General features: G+C 34.2%; 2 protein-coding genes across 2 annotated transcripts; one reads left to right on the top strand and one right to left on the bottom strand.

Annotated features, from left to right (window-relative positions):
* Window positions 1–11,537: 11,537 nt before the first annotated feature.
* Window positions 11,538–13,320, top strand: LOC127799440 (CASP-like protein 1F2). Its single transcript, XM_052333473.1, has 3 exons — window positions 11,538–11,882; window positions 11,975–12,098; window positions 12,843–13,320. The coding sequence occupies exons 1-3, from the start codon at window positions 11,647–11,649 to the stop codon at window positions 13,098–13,100; spliced, it is 618 nt and encodes a 205-aa protein (XP_052189433.1). The 5' UTR covers window positions 11,538–11,646; the 3' UTR covers window positions 13,101–13,320.
* A 580-nt stretch (window positions 13,321–13,900) lies between these two features.
* Window positions 13,901–19,336, bottom strand: LOC127799433 (zinc finger protein CONSTANS-LIKE 14-like). The gene is made up of 4 exons (XM_052333465.1): window positions 18,311–19,336; window positions 17,032–17,235; window positions 14,628–14,875; window positions 13,901–14,375 (listed from the first exon to the last, which is right to left on the bottom strand). The coding sequence occupies exons 1-4, from the start codon at window positions 19,115–19,117 to the stop codon at window positions 14,261–14,263; spliced, it is 1,374 nt and encodes a 457-aa protein (XP_052189425.1). The 5' UTR covers window positions 19,118–19,336; the 3' UTR covers window positions 13,901–14,260.
* Window positions 19,337–20,488: the final 1,152 nt, after the last annotated feature.

The raw sequence follows: 20,488 nt of genomic DNA, 5'->3' as shown, positions 1-20,488 counted from the left end.
CTTATATCAAGTGCATATTTGGCCAACCCCAAGCCTAAAAAAAAAAATGAAAGGTAAAATAAACAAAACTTATTATTTGGAATCATGATTTACATTTGGGTTCTTTATTGTGTTTAACATTGAGTCTTTGATTTGGAATTAACAATATCTTATAAAACAAGATTAAGCATATTTGGGTTTTTATGATCGTTGTAATACATGTTCTTTACGAAGTCGTGTAAGTTGTGTGACTAGGCATGAAAGATAAATGCAATGCTTTTCTTGTAATTGTTCCTTTGAGCTAGGCCTAAACAGGGTTTAAGTAAATACAGAGAATAATGCTGAGCGAGATGGAGCATAAAATGCACTCATTTGACAATTCAAAAAAAAAAAATGAATGAAAAAACGAGATGGAACATAAAATGCACTCGTTAAATATATATATATATATAATAAAAAAAGAACCCCTAATTTGCTACATTTGTTTGTAATAGTGAGAATGGATTATTACAAGAATGAGTGTTGCATTATTCAATTGTGCTAGGTACATGACAAAACATGATTGAGTTTAGAATTTTGTATAAATTCTTGAGCTAGGAAATGTGAGTACGCTCAATTTCTCTTTATTTGCTATTGTTGTATTCTTCATTGAGGATTTAGACGTGGACATAACAAAAAGCTTTGAATGTGATGAATAATTCTAAATACATGTTTTGTTCTTTTGAGTATGAAATTCCTCTGCTTTGCTTGAGGACAAGCAAAAGGATAAGTGTAGGGGTATTTGATAGGGTTTAATTGTATGCATATTTTTATTTATTTTTTATCTTAACTTTGTGTATGATTTTTCCTACATATAATGTGTGATTATATGGATTTTACATCATTTTAATCTCTTTTTGTAAGAACTCAGTAAAGATATTATTTCGAAGATTTGGGCGTGAAAAGAAAAGAAAAAGAAATATTATAAAGATAATTTCAAAATTAATATTTTAATGTAAACAAAAATAAATAAATATTTTATATAATTATTATTATTATAATATAATCAAAGTTATTATAATTAATAGTATATTAGATATTAGATATTATACTATATATTAAATTATAATATTTATATATATGTATTATATTATATATATTATCTTATATTATTTATATATATAATATTATTTATTTCTATATAATATGGTGGCAGTGGCGTGAGATTGAAAAATTTGGACTAGGGCTGCGACATTCATCTTATATATATATATATATATATTCTATATAATATAGCAGAACAGATTTTGAATTGTCTAAAATGTATAGACATTTCGATAGTTGAGATCAATTTCTGATACATTGATGGCTGGGATTAAAAGTTTTTCCGCCCAAAGTCAGGCAACCATCGTTCACCCACAGAGCAACCACATACACTCGGCTATATACACAGGCACACACTCACATACATCTATATACACACTCATAACGCAATCGCCCACACACAATCGACTATCTCTTTATATATACAGAGAGCAAGTAGTGGGCGAGGGAGTTGAAGGCCGAACGGTGGCCGGTGGCAGACGATATAGTGGCTGGGTGCGACGATCGGAGGCGCGGCCGATGGTGGTCGGACCATGCAACAGCAGGGTCGAACGGCGATGACGGTCCGTGCTGCGCAAGGTCGAACAGAGATGGTGGCCCGCGAAGGCGAACGACTGATGGCGATGGTGAGACGGCGACTGAGGACAACTGGCGAAGACGACGTTGGCCAAGGCGACGGCCGGCGAAGGCTGCGCAGGCTATGGCTGGTGCTATGTGTTGTGTTGCAGGCAGAAGAATCGGAAGAAAGCAGATGAACAGAGGAGGAAAAAATAAAAGAAAAATGTATTTTTTAATTAATACATTGTTGTGCACGAACTCCAAATTAATACGTTGCGTTGCTGTGCACGGAATGTATTTTTTATGTGTATTTTTATAGGTGCATGTTCCATTAATTTAATGTATTTTTTATGTGTGTATGTATATTTATAGTTGTATTCTCTTTGTGTATGTATGTTAATTTATTGGATTAATTAAATATATTTTTTTGTGTATGTATATATATTTTTTGTGTGTAACTGTCAATTAAAATTTTTGATAGAATATGTTGAGTTATGATTTATTAATTAATAAAAAATTAAATTTATCATTTAGGATGATTGTAAAAAATTAAAATTAATCTTATTTTTTGATTTCTTATTTTAAAATGTTACTATATTCTATAGAATTTTTCGTAATTATCTGTCATCATATATTTTAAAAACTTCAAACCCCAAACCAAACAAATCCTTTGCCCATAAACCCTCCTTACCCAACAAAAAAATATTCAATTATGTAACCAAAAAAAATAGAGGAATCGTTCTATCAATCAAATTTTATGATGAAATATGTTAGTGATGAAACAAAAAAAATGAGTATAGCATTGAGTTCAACTATGATTTATTATTTAATAAAAAATTAAATTTATCATATAGGACGATTGTAAATAACTAAAAATAATCTCTTCATAAAATAAAGATAAAATTAAATTTAAAAAAACCCTCATAATTTCTATAGGACAATTCATCTATTTTTTGATTTCTTATTTCAAATTTAAAATGTCATTATTTTATGTTAAAAATAACATTATTATTATAATTATCATCTATATAGTAAAGCAGAAGAATATTTAAAAATATGTAAAATATTTCAGAGACACATTTCAATAGCTGAGATGAATTTTAAATATATATCAATGGTTGAGATTAACTGAGATAATGATGTTCCCACCCATTCACTCCCCCACTCATTGCATCTCTCTCTTCCTTTGTCTTTTTCTCTCTCAGAGATCCACTCACCCACCCCTCATTCTCACAAACCCACCCACCCATGCCATCGGCAGGTGCAACGGCGGTGGGGGAAAGGGAGGGCCAGTTGTGGGTGGGGGGCCAATGGGTGCGACAACCACTCATTACCTTACTCTCTCTCCCTCTCTCTTTCTCTCTCGTAGACCCACCCACCCGTGCCATCGGCAAGTGCGACGACAGTGGGGGGAAAAGAGGGTCGATAGCGGGCGAGGGGCCGGTGAGTGTGATGGCAGTGAAGGAGACGGGAGGGATGACAGCATGTGGGGGGCCGACGGGTGCGACGACCACTCACTCCCTTATTCATTGCCTCTTTCTCCCCCTTTGTTGCACCATCTCTCCTATTCCATCACTCATTGCCTCTCTCCCTCTCCATCTCTTTTTTTTTTTTTTTTCTCTCACAAATCCACCCTACCCATGTCATTGACGGGTACGACAACGTGATGGGGGGAAGGGAGGGTTTACAGGTGGGTGGGGGGTCGGCGAATGAGGGTGAGGCATTACGAGGGATGGCGGGGGGCGATAGAGGTCCAAGATGACTCATGGGCCCCCGACCGGCCGCTGTCGGGGGCTCCAAGGGTCCTTGGCGACAATTGGTATGTATTGTTTGATATTTAATTTTTAATTTAATGTATTCAGATTGTAGAATACTTACTAATGTGCTTTATTATATGAATTTAGTAATTTTTTATTATAAAATGTTAACAAATCTATAATAATTTTAATTTCTGTATTTTGTTCGGTATTTACAACTTTTTTTTACAATATTAATGAATATTATTATATTTTTATTTTAATATTATTTATATCGTGATTTCAAGCATAGATATACGTTAGTATAATAATAATAATAATAATAATAATAATAAAGGCACTTGGAGAAAGGAATGAAGGGTAGCGGCCGTGCAACTTCTATATATATATATATATAGATAGATAGATAGATAAAGAGATTAAAAAAGAATTATGCTAGATGTACAATCATTTTGTATATCTTGGACTATATAAAGGGGTATTATGACTAAAATACCCTGCGCTTCATGCGCCTCTATGCGCCTCATAAGGGACTTTTTTATCATTGGTACACCTTTATGTAGCCCAAGGAGTACACAAAGGTGTACTAATAGCATTTTCCATTAAAAATGGGACTTGGAATGCTAGGAAGAGACTTGGGCGACAGAGGACGCAAGGAGTGAAAACAAGGCATTGAAAAGGAGAAATTGAGAAGCCAAGCGCACGGAATAGAAGAAGGCGGACGCAAGACCGCTGGAGCAGCAAGCACCCAGATTCGTTAGTTCATAATAGCGTTTGTTAAAATAAATAAAATAAGATTTATTAAAATAATTTATTTGCAAGGTCTAAGATAATTTATCCAAAGAGTAAAAAGATAAATTTATCTAAAAAGTTCAAGATAAGAAGTTATATGACTTTTTTTCAGATAAATTTAACAAATACAATAAAAAATAATTTTATCCAAAATATTTTTCATATCTCATTTTTTCAGCCTATATATTAATTAACAAACATTACCTACATAAAAAAGTAAATACAAAATCTAAATCCTTAAATTGAAAACAAAAAACATGCATCCGACCAATTGGTGGCTTTATACTAGGAGTGGGATTAGACTTGATTGTTCATAGGTTGAAAGAACCTTGGAGAAAGGGATGGATATGGATGATGTTGCCCATAAGAAACTCCCTATCATTGGTTACGAAAATGTTGCTATTAGTACCCAACAAAGCAATAATTTCATGTATTTGGGTTAATCTACTCCCAGCTGAATGCAAGTCTATTTAATTGCATCTTACCCCAAGCTTGCTTGAGAGTAAGGGAAAAGGACACTTCATTAATCATTGATTGAATTTCTATGTTTAATATTCAATAATTACTGTTCCCTTGATTCAATTGCCGTTAAGTACTTTGCTGCCTATTTCATCCCCAATTTCTTTTCTTCTTTTGTTTTTTTTCCTCTTTCTTTTAATTTTTATGCGATCTTAAATCTATTCTTCGATGCCACGAATTTAAAAATCACCCTCAACTAGTAGTTTTATTGGATAAGAACTATTGATATTACAAATGATGTATCGCAATTAACTATCAACTTGTTATGCCTAAAAAAATAGGCCCATGCCCATAGATAGGCCCAAAAACCTATCAAGAAAAAAAATCTATATAAACAAGTCACAGAAATATAAATGATTGAAAAATAGATATTGGTGAAAACTATCCTAAGTGATTGAGAGATTTAAAAGAAAGGCTCGTGAGAAACTTACTCACGAGAGACTTGCAAGAGACCTGTGCAAGACCCACGAGAAACTTACTCGTGAGAGACTTGCTTGCGAGAAACCCACGAGAAACTTGCTTGCGAGAGACTTGGCAGAGGAAACTGTATGGCTAAAGGGCTGGTGAGATTACCCAAGGACTAGCTAGTATGACTGAGTGGCAGAAGCCAAGACTAAGTAACCTCACTCGGGAGCCTCTCTTCATGCCATCGAGAGACTCTCCCAGAAATTCATAAGTCACTCGATAACTACTATTTAGAAGACCCTCATGCTTCGATATCCTTGCCTATAAATCTGAAAAGAGCTTGAAATGTCCGTCGAAAATTATGGTTCTACATCCACCTATTAGTCTTCTTTCTCCCCCCCCCCCAATAAATAGTAGACTCTTTCTCTAGCAAATGATACGTTCATTACTCTAGTCACACTACTTCTTATATTTAGGGCACGAGATTGACTTAAGCATTGAAAGGTCCACAGGTGAGGCTCACCTGGCCCCCTGACTGATTTCTTTCTTGCAGATCACTTGCAGATTGATCACTCGTAAACTTCTCAAGATATTCTCCTATACAAAAAAATTTATTATTATATTAGACAATAATAGATTAAAAAAAAATTTAAAATTAGCTTATGTCATATTAAAATATATGTTTTTTAACCTAATAACAACATTAAGAATGAGAGTAATTGAGCACGACGCATCCCAAGTCAATAAGTTTGTGAAAAATTAGAATATATCACTTTAGTCCCATAAATCTAAAAGTCACAAATATCTTAACAAAAGATTTTTAATTACCATACCAACCATAACACGAATAATTTTTCTTTTCGTGATTTTTAAAAAATAAGTCACGTAATTTATTATTTGAATTTTTTTAAGTAAATTTATCTCTTTCGTTTTAGATAAATTTATCTTAATTATTATAAATAAAAAAATAATGCATGTGTCTTTCAGTATATTCAAAAAAATTAATAAATAATTTGATAAAAATCTTAAAATACTTCCTACATTTATTCGGATTATTTCATATTTTAATGTAAAAAAATATTATAAATTTATCTTAATATAAATTTATCTTATTATTTTAATAAACGTTACCTAACTATAATAAATTTAGCCCACAAAGTAGATGCTATTTAGTATTTTTTCAATACTTGAACCTGTCGTCCGGTCCTCTCTATGGTTATTTGGGTTAGGCACCCTGCCTGACAAACTTTAATTTTCTCCATAATTAACTTTGTAAACTAAATAAGAGAAAGTCTTTGGTCAATAAGAGAAAGTGTTCTTATGTGGCACTAAAAACCTTTTGGCAAGATTGATTCTATTGGTATAATTTTTGACGTTCTAGTAAGTAATGACATTTAGAGAAAATAATAATAAATTTATAATCAAATGATTTTACGTGTAAGATAGGGTCCTTATATATAAATTGAAGGGGGTGAAATATTTAAAGTTATTTTTAAGATTTATTGGGATGATCGAGATTTTTTTTTAAGATTTTTGAGTCTAACTATTATCAGGTATTTGGAGTTACTCTCTAAATTTGTTTGACTTCTCAAGAGGTTTTTTTTTTTAATTCTTAATTTTGAGTATTATCAAATACCGAAATCTAAAATTTGAATTTAAATTCAAACAGATCTAATAGATGTATTTAAGATCTTCCTAGTTTAAGATTTAGGTTGATCTATTAGATTTAGATATAGATTAGATAACGCAACTCTATATTTTTTGTCTTTTAAATACTCTCGGATCGATAGTTTTAATAAAAACAATTTTGACAACATACAATTTAATTTTGCAATGATATATGCATGTATTGGCAGAGGTGAGCATTCGGTCGATTGAGTTATTAAATTGATCGAATTGTTCAAACTGAATAGATCAAATTTGTGTCAAAAACTAGATCAAGCTGATCAAATAGATTCTCAAATCGAACAGACTAAAAAACTCAAAAAAACTGAACCAAAGTGAAAAAACCAAAAAAACTTAAATAACAAAATACAAAAACGTCGTTTTTTATATTTTAGTTAGTTTGATTTTTTTTATCATGGAGACCAAATTAAACTTAAATAATCGAAATTGTCAAACTTAAAAACTAAATCAAACCAAATTACAATTTGAACTGAATCGAACTAACAATTTTGACTTATTCAATTTGATTATTTGATTTAATTAAAATATTTCTGAGATTACCACCCTTATGCGGTTCTCTGCCGCTTATGCCCTTAATTTTGACAGAGAAGCTAAATCGTAAATGGGCCTTTGACTTTTACCTAAATTAAGTATTGAACTCATCACTTATTAATATTAATCCCAACATATTACTTATTCGTTACTTGATCTATGTTTCGAGGACTAATTAAAATATCCCTCATCCCTAAGAACTGCCCTACGTACTGAGGATTCCATTATTTTAATTTAATTAAAATATTGCTGATTCGTAACCAGTAGTTGGATTAAATTAGAGAACTGCCAATGGAATTGACATTGCTTATTAGTTATTATATAAAAAATATATTTTCTTTTCTTCCAAGTAACCAGACGACGGACGGAGATAGAAACCGATGGATGGATGGATCCTCCATTGATTATTAATTTTTCTTCCGCTTTCCCCTTCTTTGTGGATAAACCAACTCCACCTCAGATCCTTCATCTGTTGATTCTATTTTTAATTCTATATCCCACTTTTAAATCATAATAATTTGATTTTTATGAATTATAATTCAAACCCACAATATTTCTTTTTGATTTTTATAATTTTGAGTATTGAAAACTTTGATTTTTACGGACACGAAAACATCGACACGACACAACATGACACGAATGTAAAATATAGTAAAAATCAAAACAAAATAAGACACACCGATACAGCATGGCATGACACGAATGTAAAATATAGTAAAAGTCAAAACAAAATAGGACACATCGACATAATTATATATACAAATGATTATCTTATTATTATTTTTATATAATTATAAAAAAATATAATTTATCATTCTAATGCTCAAGATATGTCTCTAAGTCAATGTTTGGAAGGTAATCGAGAATTGACATCACAAATATTAACACTTATATGAATGTATAATTCTAATGCTTAGGAACGAGTATGATTGGGAGTTAGATTTTTCGATCAAGATTTCCTTTGGCACTTATGCATAGTTGTATAGTTTTACTTTTCTTGTTTCTTTATTTGGAGAAAGTTTTTGTTCTCTTATTTAGTTTTTTTTCTATTTTAATCTTTCATTGTGATGCTTGGGGTATATCTTGGCATAAAGCTATAGTCGCTCTTGTAATTTTTTTGTTTAATAAAATTCTTATTTATAGAAAAAGAAATTATTATGAAGTATTATTAATTTTTAGTAAAAATTAGACGTGTTACTATAATAAGATAAATATTTAATATATTATTATTGTTGCTTAAAGAATTAAAAATATATGTTAATATATTTTTAATATTTAATTAGAGAATAATGAAATTTAAGCAGAAATCTCATTAATATTTAATTAGAATTCATTAAAATTTAAAGTTGCTTTAAATTATCTAAATTTAAGTTAAAAGTAAAATGAACTAAGATATTTAATAAAAATATATGAGCTAGGTTACATGAAAATTGGAAAACAGATACCATACGAAGTAGAAATGAAAAAAATGACATTTTTAAAAATGTAAGAAATAAAAACACAAAGAAATACATAAATAAAAAAAATAGAGGAATCTTTTCGTAAATATAATTTTTTAATATAAAAATTATAAAAAATAATTAATTCAATCTAAAAAAACATAAATTCAATAATGTATTCCAGATAATTTTGAGTTAGAGATGGAATTTTTTCTGTATGTGTTATACATATTTCTCACACCACTTCTTATGGGCTAGATTCAGTCTAATAGATTGACTCAATCGTCTAAAGCTAGTAGGCTCAGCCGAGCTCGTCAGGACAAGCTCATACATCGCTTAAATCTGATCTTAAATTGCGAAACCGATCGAGCTCACAGCAAGGCTTCCACCAAGCTCTTAGCGATATGCTCAACAAGCTCCCAGTAATGCTTCAAAATTGCTGACCTAACAGATCAACTCCCTGGTTAAACTGGATTCCTAGTAATACGGAGTCCACTCCCGATTTCATGGAAATGATAAGGACATGTTATCCCCCATGATATCATCCACTTTTATATTTTATACAACTGTAAACACTCCTCACTATAAATAGGGGTCAAAAACACCATTGTAAGAGAGAGAAAACACTAATAATACCATAATGTTACTATGCTGGAATAACTAGAGAACAATCATGGAGTAAGCATCGTTCTGGTCGAATCACGTAAAAATTCCTCGCGTACGTTATATTCTGTTCCTCCTCCTTGCATTTTGGGCTTATTTACTCATTGCGGACATATGAATCACGGTCGGCTAATCTTGAACGTCGACAATATGTAACTTTTCAACGATAGAAATGTACTTTTAAATTAGGAACGTGTTTTTGATATTTTTTTGAATATTATAAAACAATCTCAAAATATTTTAAAAATTAAAAAAAATAGTGTATAAACATTTTTTTTTGTTAATGTTTCTCAACATTTTGGGAACTCCCAAATAACACCCACAAGGTGTTTTAGTGTACCATAGTATATTAGTAATATTAATCATTGTCTTATTGTAAATTTTAGAATAACTTATTAATTAGTATAAATACATCTCATTTCATAATATTTATAAATAAAAATATTATTTAAATATTTAAACTTAAGTTTATGGTAACACTTTATATTAATATAATATTTTATATCGTACATGAATATAAAATATCAATATTTAAATAGGATTTGGTAACACAAAGGAGGGGGGGAGGGTCAGGCATGAGTGAGCAGACAAGGACAGGAGATGAGGGCCGGAGGGTCAGCCGTGAGTGAGCAGACAAGGACGGGTGACTGAGTGTGAGTGTGAGTGGACATGTTAACGCAGACGAGGGAAGCGAAGGGAAGCTTCGAGTGGTAAGCGAGGAGTTGTTTGAAAACGTAAAGGAAGCAAATCACCACAAGTTTTTACTTTGAAAGAGTGATTGTTCTTGACTATGACCGATTTGAAATGTGAAAAAAAAAAAAAATATGGTTGTTGAGGGTAATTTTGTCCTTTAAGTTTAATGAAATTTATTTGAAATTTTTACTTAATTTCAATAAAATTTGATTTAATTATATAACTTTTTTTTATATACTGTGTTTGAGTCAAATATATAGATTCAATAACTTAATTTCACCTTCTTGAGATAGATCAAGATAACGTAAGTGGTTCTCCGCATAAGATTCAGGTGCTAGGTATGTTAAAGTTTCGTATTCGAATAATGAACAATGCATGTGCATTAATTGTTGCTAATTGAGAGGACATGGTATGAGTTCTGATTCAAACTTACTTGATCTGGTCCCGCTTACTCGTGTGGGTCTAATTTGTGATTTATTGGGAGAATGTGACTGATCCTCACTAAAGATATTGTACAAGCTTCCTCAATTTCTACATTATAACAAAAATTATAATTAATTTTATGGATGGTTAGATGGAGAATGTGGGTAATGGCCGTCTTTACGTCACCTTATATGTGTATTTTTATTCTTATTTTCACATTTTTGTAATTATATTTTTAAAATATTTTTTTAATCTCAATATTTTACATTCATAGGGTATGGATTCCTTTATTTAATCTTTTATATTTGTAAGATAAGATATATGTGACGGACCTATCTCTGCCACTTTATCTATATTCAATTGATATTTTAAATTTTTTTAATGCATTCTCTATAAATATTTTTTGATTTCGAAATCCTCTTCATTGAGTGAGTAATATTCATTCCCATCTTTTCTTGATTTGATATTAATTATATTTAAAAATTAATTAAATTCAAATAAAAAAAATAAACATTTATATCAAACCAATTTAATATATCAAAATATATATAGAGAGTTATGTTCTGTTGTTCGCGTTGGATTTGCTTAACACAAACGAACAGAGATGGAGTCTACACCTATATTGCATGGAAACGAAAACGTGAAAACGAATATTTTTTTAAAAAGAAAGGCATAAATAGGTTCTGAAATAAGAATAGGAAACGTTTCAAAAACGTTTCCGAAATCAAGAAACGGTTCTTATAAGATGTTTCCGTACAATATAGGTCCACATTACCCATGCCAGTGGACAAGATAATATTTTCTTATATATATATATGTATTATTAATTCATATATATAATAATATATTCTCATTAATCATATTAATTAATTGGATTTAATTCTCTAATCTACCCTAAACCGATTATAAGCTATCAAAATCAAAATTGTTGATTATATTTCTAAAACCGTAATTATCACATTAAATTTCCGATAATTATGGCCGGAATTGGAATTGGAATTGGAATCCAAGTCCAGCGGAAATAGGCACAGAATCCTATATGAATCGACGGTCGCCTTCTCGCAATCCATTCTTCGCCTTCTGCTTCTCCCTCCCCCTCCAGAGCTGTTTGTACAGTAATGGCGTCCAAGACCACGAGCAGCGACAGGAACTCCTTCTCCTCCTTCAAGATCGGAACTCCGGTAATGTCCTGCCAAGCGCTGCACGGCCCCTTCGAGGTCGTCCAGGTCGTGCTCAGGCTTCTCGCCGTCGTCCTCTCAGCCGCGGCGATCGCCATCATGCTCAAGAGCCGGCAGTCTATACTGATCTTCGGGATCGAATTTGATGCTCGTTATAACTATTCGTCGGCGTTCAAGTAAGTGATCTGATTTTCACTCTAATTACACAATCGCATCGCATTCGACCGCACAAAGCTTTCTAGTGACATGCCTAGGGATCGTTTATCAGGTTCTTGGTCGGCGTGGACGTTGCGGCGTGCTTTTGTTCGGTGCTTTCACTCATCCTCGTGCTGCTGAGCAGCTCTTCGGAATCGAAGAAAACCAACTATTTCTCCGTGTTTTTGCATGATCTGGTAATCGATCGGAACCTTCTCGTTCTTGCACAAATACTACGGAAAATATTATTCGTATACAATTCATCTAGTAAGTACAGAATGGTTTGCCCAAGATATTTTTATAATTATAAACCTATTTTAATGAATTTCTGTTCTTTCTCAAAATATGGATATAAGGAATTATATAAATTTTATATGGATTAATCTGTTTGTATACTGCAAATTCATACAAAATTTTGGTATAAAAATTTATTAATTTAGAAGCGGAACTGGGATCCTATGAATATGAATAGACTACATCATTGTGCAACATAACAATTTCAGCATAAAAATTATATGTAACAATTAGTTTGTACAGCATCATCTTGTTTGCAACAGATTTTATGGCATGGTATAGGGTTTATTCTCTCTATACAATCAAGGTTTAAATTTTTTTTGGGCCAAACTCATACTATTGTAGATAGACTTTGAAATTTAACCATATTAAATAATTTATATCATTACGTTAAGGTTCTTATCGTTACCCAAAAAAGCTTATGGCCATGACGACTGCTAATGCATCAAAATCACAAACTGAAAACCAAGAATTCATTAGAATGACTCTGCCACCACCATATTACCACTACACTAAGACTTTTTGTGCACGAATACCATTTTGAGTTTTGACTCAATTGTGTTTGGGTAGTGACGATCTGATCTAGTGACGATCAGAAGCCATGTTGTTTATGGGTTTTAACCGGGATGAATTATATGTTGTTTCAGGTCATAACCCTGCTGGTGATGGCGGGATGCGCGGCGGCGACGGCCATCGGGATGGTGGGGCAGTACGGGCAAAACGCGTCCGGCTGGATGCCAATCTGTGATCGGGTGGGCAAATTCTGCCACAAAGCCACAGCCTCTGTCGCGTTGTCTTTCACGGTGTTGTTCTGCTACTTGGCTCTCACAGTCACGTCTGTCTGCAAGCTCAAGTCCTCTCCCACCCCAACAGCGGTGAATTTACAGGAAACCACTCCTTTTTAGGAGGAGATGCTTTTTAAGTTCTTTCTTCTTCTTCTTCTTCTTCTTCTTCTTCTTCTTCATGTAGATTATGAATTTGCAGCACTTCTGTCTCTCCCTTTCTACGCAGTTATGAACGTAGGCGTGTTTTTGCTTTAGGCTTCTTTATCTTATGGTTTTCGTTAGTTTTTGTAGATATGTGACGAATTCCAAAATTTTATTTGCGAAAGATGATATTCCTTCAGCCTGTTCAGTTCTCTTTTAAGTAAATTTGAAAGGAACAAGTGCAGCTAGCTTTGAAATACATAGTCTGATGATAACTCCTCCGAATCCGATGACAGAGCTCAATTCACATGTGAATCCATGTTCTAAATAGAAATAGAATGGCGTTTATGGCCGGATTTATTTGACAATTATTAATAACCCAACCAAAACAAAAAGGCGCATTTATTTGTCAAATATGATATCTCGAAATGCAATATATACAATTGAGACTATTATTTATTAATTTCCTTTTAACTTTCAATATAATATATATATATATATATATTTTAAAGTGTTACTCAAATCAGATCCTTAGACTTGACGGTCAAATATATATATATATATATATATTTTAAGATGGACAAAACCCAATGTCAAATTAAATCTAAAAAATTTAAACTAAAAATATTTTTCCTTCTTTCCTATAGCACACATCATAATTCCAATTCCCAAACGTATTGTTAAAGAAGTACCAGGACAGATCATCCACGATTAATAGCATTCATAAAGTGTTCAACATATGCTCTAATAATTTAAAAGAAACAACCAAACAGGGCACGGACAAAAGGACATCGCATCTCCAACGTCTTTCCATTATTACTGAACAGATCCATCCACGTATGAAGCCATCTTTTTTATCCATCCATCCCTCCCCCCCATGATCCAAAAACCCAACAGAAAATGACAAAAAAAATAAAATAAAATTGTACCATTCTGATTACTGCTGACGAAATAACAGATCAAGAAAATCAATACTCGGAAATACTACGTAGGAACTATGTACAAGTTTACAAGCAGAGGCAGCCCCAAAGAGAAAATTCTAAATGAACAACCACCGAGTATCTTAGCTACCTCAGCTATAACTCTTTGTTGGCATAATGCACGCATAGAGCTCAAGGTGGGCAACACCTGGAATAACTTCAGCAGCTGTTTTTAATTTCAGGCATTTCGCTTGCTTTCACGAATCGGCCCTTCACTCGCTTTCTACTGTCGGCTCTGGCCTTCCTCGACTCGTATCGGATATGCTTATCAAATCTGTCCATTATTCAAAACCAAGATTTTGTAAACACCGGCAACCATCTACCTCGATAAAGCAACCAAAACTATCTGATCATTCTGTTCATATCCTACCACCATGTATGTGTGTGTGTGTGTGTGGTTCTGATATCTTTACGGTCTATTTTATATTTTAGTTGTTCCAATTTTTTGCAATACGTCAATTGTTAGTCTGTGCCTTCTAATATTAGCCAGAAGAAACAAAAAGGAAATGAGAAAAGGGAAACATGCCTTCGAGATTTCTTTTTCTCTTGGTACCGCCTCATTGCGTTGCCTCTATTCTGTGCCATCAGCTCCATGTCAATGTTGTTGGGTACTGCCATTTGTCCAGCTCCAGACAGAAGATGATGTTCTTCAAACTGCATGCTGCTGATGTTGTTGTATGTATTCAGTTCATACAAACTAGATTCTGGCATAAGTACACTTCTGCATTGTCCTTCAGCCGGTCCACAGCTTGATGGCAGGCGCTTTGACTGATTCTGCAATGAGTCAAACCAAGCTTATTGAGAACTAGGGCAACCTAAGAAAACTACATAAATTGAAAGGTCCAATACTTTGAATATAATTGTATTAGATATTGTGAAAGGAACTCAGATCTACACGCCCATAAAAGCTCATTTCTTAGAGTGGCAGAAGAAGAACACAAAAGAAAATTAGACATGAAAAATTGCAATCAATTCATCCTTCAACCACAGATATGTTCTTCGTATCTATAACTGTTGGATTCTCCCTGGTCTTCATACTCTACATGAGAGAGATGTAACTTCTTCATATCACCATAGGCAGCTAGAGCTTGAGAATATTTGCCGATCTTGACCACATCAATATTGTATAACCACATTTTACATTTAGACAACAGAGTGGCATCCAACTAGGAAGTTGTTGCCTTCTAAGTTCAAAATCTTCGCTAGACTGAAAGACTTATTGCTTTGTGTAAACTGAATAGATGTAAGGCATAATATAAGTTCAGTAAACTCCAATGGTAATTTATAACAAATTATGCCACCTAAGAACCAATAAGAGCATGCTAAACTATGCTATGAATGGGGATTATTAGAACATGTATTTTGCAAACATCAAACTACATTGCTTCCAGAAAAAACATAATAATGAAAGTTGTTGGCCTTTAATATTGACACATCTATACAAAAGAAGAATACTTGTACAGGACAATTGATCATTTCAAGCAGGTTGCTCTCACCAACAAATATTTTATTATGGAACAATTTATAGAATGTAACATAACTGTCATTTACTTCTATCTTATCCCCCAGGGACAGGACATACGAGAAAAATATGATGAATAGGATTAAAAAACTTTCTGATGGGTAAAAACTGAACTGAACCCATAGTGCCCCAAACAAATCTCTCAATGTTCTCCCAAGTTCCAATGAAGTAAGTAGTCAAGGTAGAACTTTACCAATGTCTCACCAAAAAACTTAATGACATTCAGGTCCATGGTTAATAACAAAGTTCAACACGTCGTCATCTTTATTGGCACGCCTCTAGGTTAAGAACCGATTGCATCTGCTTTACTATCCACCACAAAGAAGAAATTTTTTCCCTTTTTGAAATCCAGGAACTACCCTTAAGAATTCCCATGTTAGAGGTGCCTAGATGAAAGCAAAATGCCCCAACCAAGTTCTGTCCTAAACAGAAAAACACATCACATTTTTTCCAACTTCAGAACTTGTGCAGATACCAAATTCATATTAAACAACTTCAATACCATAATGATTATAACATGCTCCAAAATCTCAACAGAATGTTTGTTATAGGATTCTTTCTCTCCTAAAATATTCATAGTTGATGATTACTGCTAGGTAATAACACTAGCATCAGCACTTTTGCAGATGTTATAGATGTTATGTTGCCAGTATAAAAATCCTTTTCCATCTTGCTAGAGGTGATATTTTCATTTTGAAAATCCATAATTCCATATCCAACCAATGAGATCGCATCCAAATTGAAAGCTGAATCATGAATTCAACATAGCGTCAAATCACGAACACAGCAGCTCCAACATTTTATACGCTTATATCTCTACTTCTATTTCTTGTGCTTCTTAAAATCGTACTATCTGTGTTATACTTCTCTATCAAACATCTTTAAATACAACTAGAGCATTCTGTCTCGCATTTCCTTTCTTTTCCCTGTTTTCCGTCTGTTCTCAAGTCGACTTTTTTTCATTACAGCCTCCTCTTCGCTTTCCTTATTACTGTAACATAAAAAAGAGTGGCCTTATCTCAAAATTAACTTTAAGTTAAATGAAATTGGTCCTTCATTGTCTCAAAGCACTCAAAATTCTGTGTATCATTTATGTTATATAGTTTACGAAAACATCTACTTGTATACCACAATTTATGACTAAACTTCTGGTCCATCTTTTGGCTCTTCCCCGAAATAAGTGTTATGGTTCAAATAGACATTCAAAAGTACTGCTTCATAGAAGTGCACATACTGAACAGAACAGCTATCAAGAGATATCAAGTAGCAAGCAGAATGATGAGCAAGCTATAGTACTCAATTGTCTAACTATAAAACTTCTGTATAGTTTACATATTATTTTGAGGTAATGAAAAATTATACCCATCAACTTAGCAGGAAAAAATGTAAGGCAGTTTCTACAGCTGACCTTTTGTGATGGCATGCCCTCATAAGTTGTAGAGAAATTAATGTCAAGCATATCTTCTAATATTTCTGTTGCTGCCAAAGAAGTTCTGTTGATAATGTCATCATAGGTCTCAATCAAAAAGCCAGAATTCTCTGGATCAAACTCAATCTTCAACCAGTCAGATTCTTCACAATCCCTTGATCTTCCTGAATGAAAATCCCAAATCTGCAGGCCATAAATGGAGGTCACTGAGCGTGCATCTTTATGTCGATGTTATGCTATTCTAGGTATGAACCCATTTCTATAGCTCTATAACAATAAAGTGGATAAGAAGTTCATGAACCTTAACTCCTTTTAACTAAGCAAATACTTATTATCGAAAAATAAGCTTCTAATAATTTTCATGCAGAAAGTTAAGTATGCAGCAATATGTCTTGGTCCAAAATATGAATGATTCCTTAATATTGATCTTTTAGAAGTCAAAAAAGTCAATTGAAAAAGAAAATCACAACTTCTTCCAATAACTCCAACCAAATGGTCAAAAAAATAGTCCAGCAGTTCTGGAACATGTTTGTCTGACTAAAAATGCATAAACTGGAAACCCATGCAATGCCTTTTCAACGTGGAAACCAATCTAGCATGCTGTATCAACAGCATAATATCATTCCTCTGTACAAGATCAGCCAAAAATATGATTAATAAAGGCAGCTCTGAAAACCCTAGTGCATGAGGCTGCCCTTTGCGAGAGTCAGCCTTTCCCTTGCTTTTTTGCAAAGAGGTTGTTTCCACAACTCAAATATGTGATATTCTAGTCACAAAGGGGCAATACTAACATTGCCACGATGGGTTGCCTCAAGAAATGTGATAAGTACCTAATTAAAAGTTCCTCATAGGCAAGAGCAGACACTGGTCTCTCCAGTCTGCACAACTACAAAATTAATCAGTAGAATTTTAATTCTGGTGCAGCTTCAGACCATGTGATGCAGAACCCAAAAGAAGAATCACATGAATAAACTAAAACTCAATCACTAATTAGAATCATGTTCTCCAAATATACTTTCTTTTATGCCCTTCATCACCGGGTAGTCAGATTTTCACTCAGCTTTAGAACTGGTTGCAGGCACAGTATATACAAATAGCTTATGGACGCTATGAACCAAACCGTGTATTATCTTCTTACCGTTGCTGCTGAAACTGGTGAGACGAAACTAGTGTTCGAATTTATCATAATAGAAGCTCTTCAAGAAATTGAAAACGCAAACAAACGAACAATTTATGCAAATCACGAAATTTAGTATACCTGCCGCGCTTGATATGTGGTATTACAGTTCCACATGTTATCAACTTCGGTGACACAAGCGCTCTCTCTGGAATCCATAGGTGTTGGCAACATAAGCAGAGACGTAAAAGGGGTTTGCTGTTGCTGCAGCAATTCCCTATCGTCCCCTTTATCAAATTCAAGACTCGCCAAATTCCCATGCTGGCCGGATCGATTCGGCGTCTTTGGTCCCAGTTCAGCCCCATCTCCATCCGCCCTGACCATCATTTGCCTCTTCGCCAACTCCACCAGCTGCATATACACCACGTTCTTGTACTTCCTGTAACACGACTTCCTCAGCTTCGACGTCCCCGGAATGTCAAAGCTCGGAACGGTGTCAAAACCAGGGCCCTCCTTGGGTATCGCCATCAAATCCTGAAAATCCAAGGCCGCGGAATACTCACCCGAATCCACCGATTTGAGAGGCTCCAAATCAAATCCCCAAGCAGAAGCGAGCTCGCCGGCCGACGGACATCCCGAGAACCCTTCCACCGGCACGCGGTCGTGCAAAGCCGAGACTGCGCAGCTCCCATGGGAGTCCCAATCGCATTCGCTGCACAGCACGACATTGTCCGTGGAACATCGGACCGAAACCACCTCCGATCTGCAATTGTCGCAGATCTGAGCGCGGACGTGCTTGAGAGAGAGCGCGTTCGCGGAGTGGACGTGCTGGTCGCAGAACAAACAGAGCTTCGCCGAATCCGCCTTACAGTACAGCACAGCAGCTTTCTCGTTGCAGAAATCGCACGTCTGCATCTCCGACGCCACCGATCTCGAGCAATTATCCATCTCCCCGAACAATTTCTCCTTCCACACAGCCGTATACGCGAATATATATAAATATAATATCGATGTGAAGTGAGTTGAAAACCCTAACAACAAAAGCTAAGTCCGAGATCGTAATTCGAGTGGCGGAACACGACAAGAAAAGCTTTTCATCAACAAGTCCGATGAGAGAGAGAGAGAGAGAGAGCACAAACAAAGTCACTTTTTTCAGTAATTCATCGATCTATACCTGTCTGCATCACAGAGAGATAGATATACATATATATATAGCTCTCTCCGGAGGTTGGTGGGGCCCACACCACACGTAATTCACAAGAACGTGATTATCGACACTTTTTGCCATCCTGGCATGCCCGCCCGCCCGGTTCATGCCCCGGTTCGGTTACCCTCCTCTTCTACCCGGTTTCCGTTAACTTACCGTCATTTGAAGAATGAACGTTAACTAGCAGCTTTGCACGTGGTCGTTTATAACCATTTTTTTGTATATTCCATTACATAATAATTACTTTAATTTATATTACATTTATATTATTTAACACATTTATCAATTATCCTAAGGAGTAGAATCGTAATTTTACTTCACCCACGTTTAAGATTGTTTGGCAGTTAAACTTCTTGTTTGGCGATCCCGATTCATATGCCCGTACATCCCGTAATATTATTTTCACGTGCTTTTTAATAGGAGAAAAAAAATAAGAACATTTTCACGTGCTAGCCAACACATGTATTTTATGCGGCAATCTATATCTAGATATAATGTTCTATTTTTGGAGCCAACTTTTTAGGCTTCAGCTCCCTGTTATTTTGGGCCACCTAACTACCCAAAATGGCACGTTCTTTTTACCATGTTGAGACCCTCTTTGTACGCGCGCCATTTTGAGATCTTGAAGCTGGGTGTTAGAAATATCTCTAAGAGGAGAGATTCTCTAGAATCTTCACCAATTATTCTAAGATTTTTTGTTATTATATATATTAAGTATTTCAAAATCTTTAATGATATATATATGTGTGTGTTTAATTTTACTAGCTAGGGGTTGAATTTTGATATCATGAATTTATTTTTTTTAATATGTGAATGTGTTCATTGTTTCACTTGCCACGTCGTGATTTGATAGGATGCAAGGGAGAATGATAAGAATAGAGTGTTTAAGATAGCGTGACTGATCGACGATCTCTAAATAATAGATATTTATACAATAATAACCAAATATTTAGGAGATACATAGATGTTAATGTGTCACGGAACGACCCAACTCCAGAAGATCGCAAGAGATCTCTGGCAAATGGCTAACATGGCTCATAGGCCAAGATAGGAGACCGCAAAGGGTCTTTGCAAAAGGCACCCTCGTAGCTTAGGGCAATCCCTAGGCCCCC

The sequence above is a fragment of the Diospyros lotus genome, chromosome 4, assembly GCF_014633365.1.
Source record: "Diospyros lotus cultivar Yz01 chromosome 4, ASM1463336v1, whole genome shotgun sequence".
In the NCBI taxonomy this organism is placed as follows: domain Eukaryota; kingdom Viridiplantae; phylum Streptophyta; class Magnoliopsida; order Ericales; family Ebenaceae; genus Diospyros; species Diospyros lotus.
Note: the sequence above shows the minus strand (reverse complement) of the source record. Positions and strands in the feature narration are given on the sequence as shown.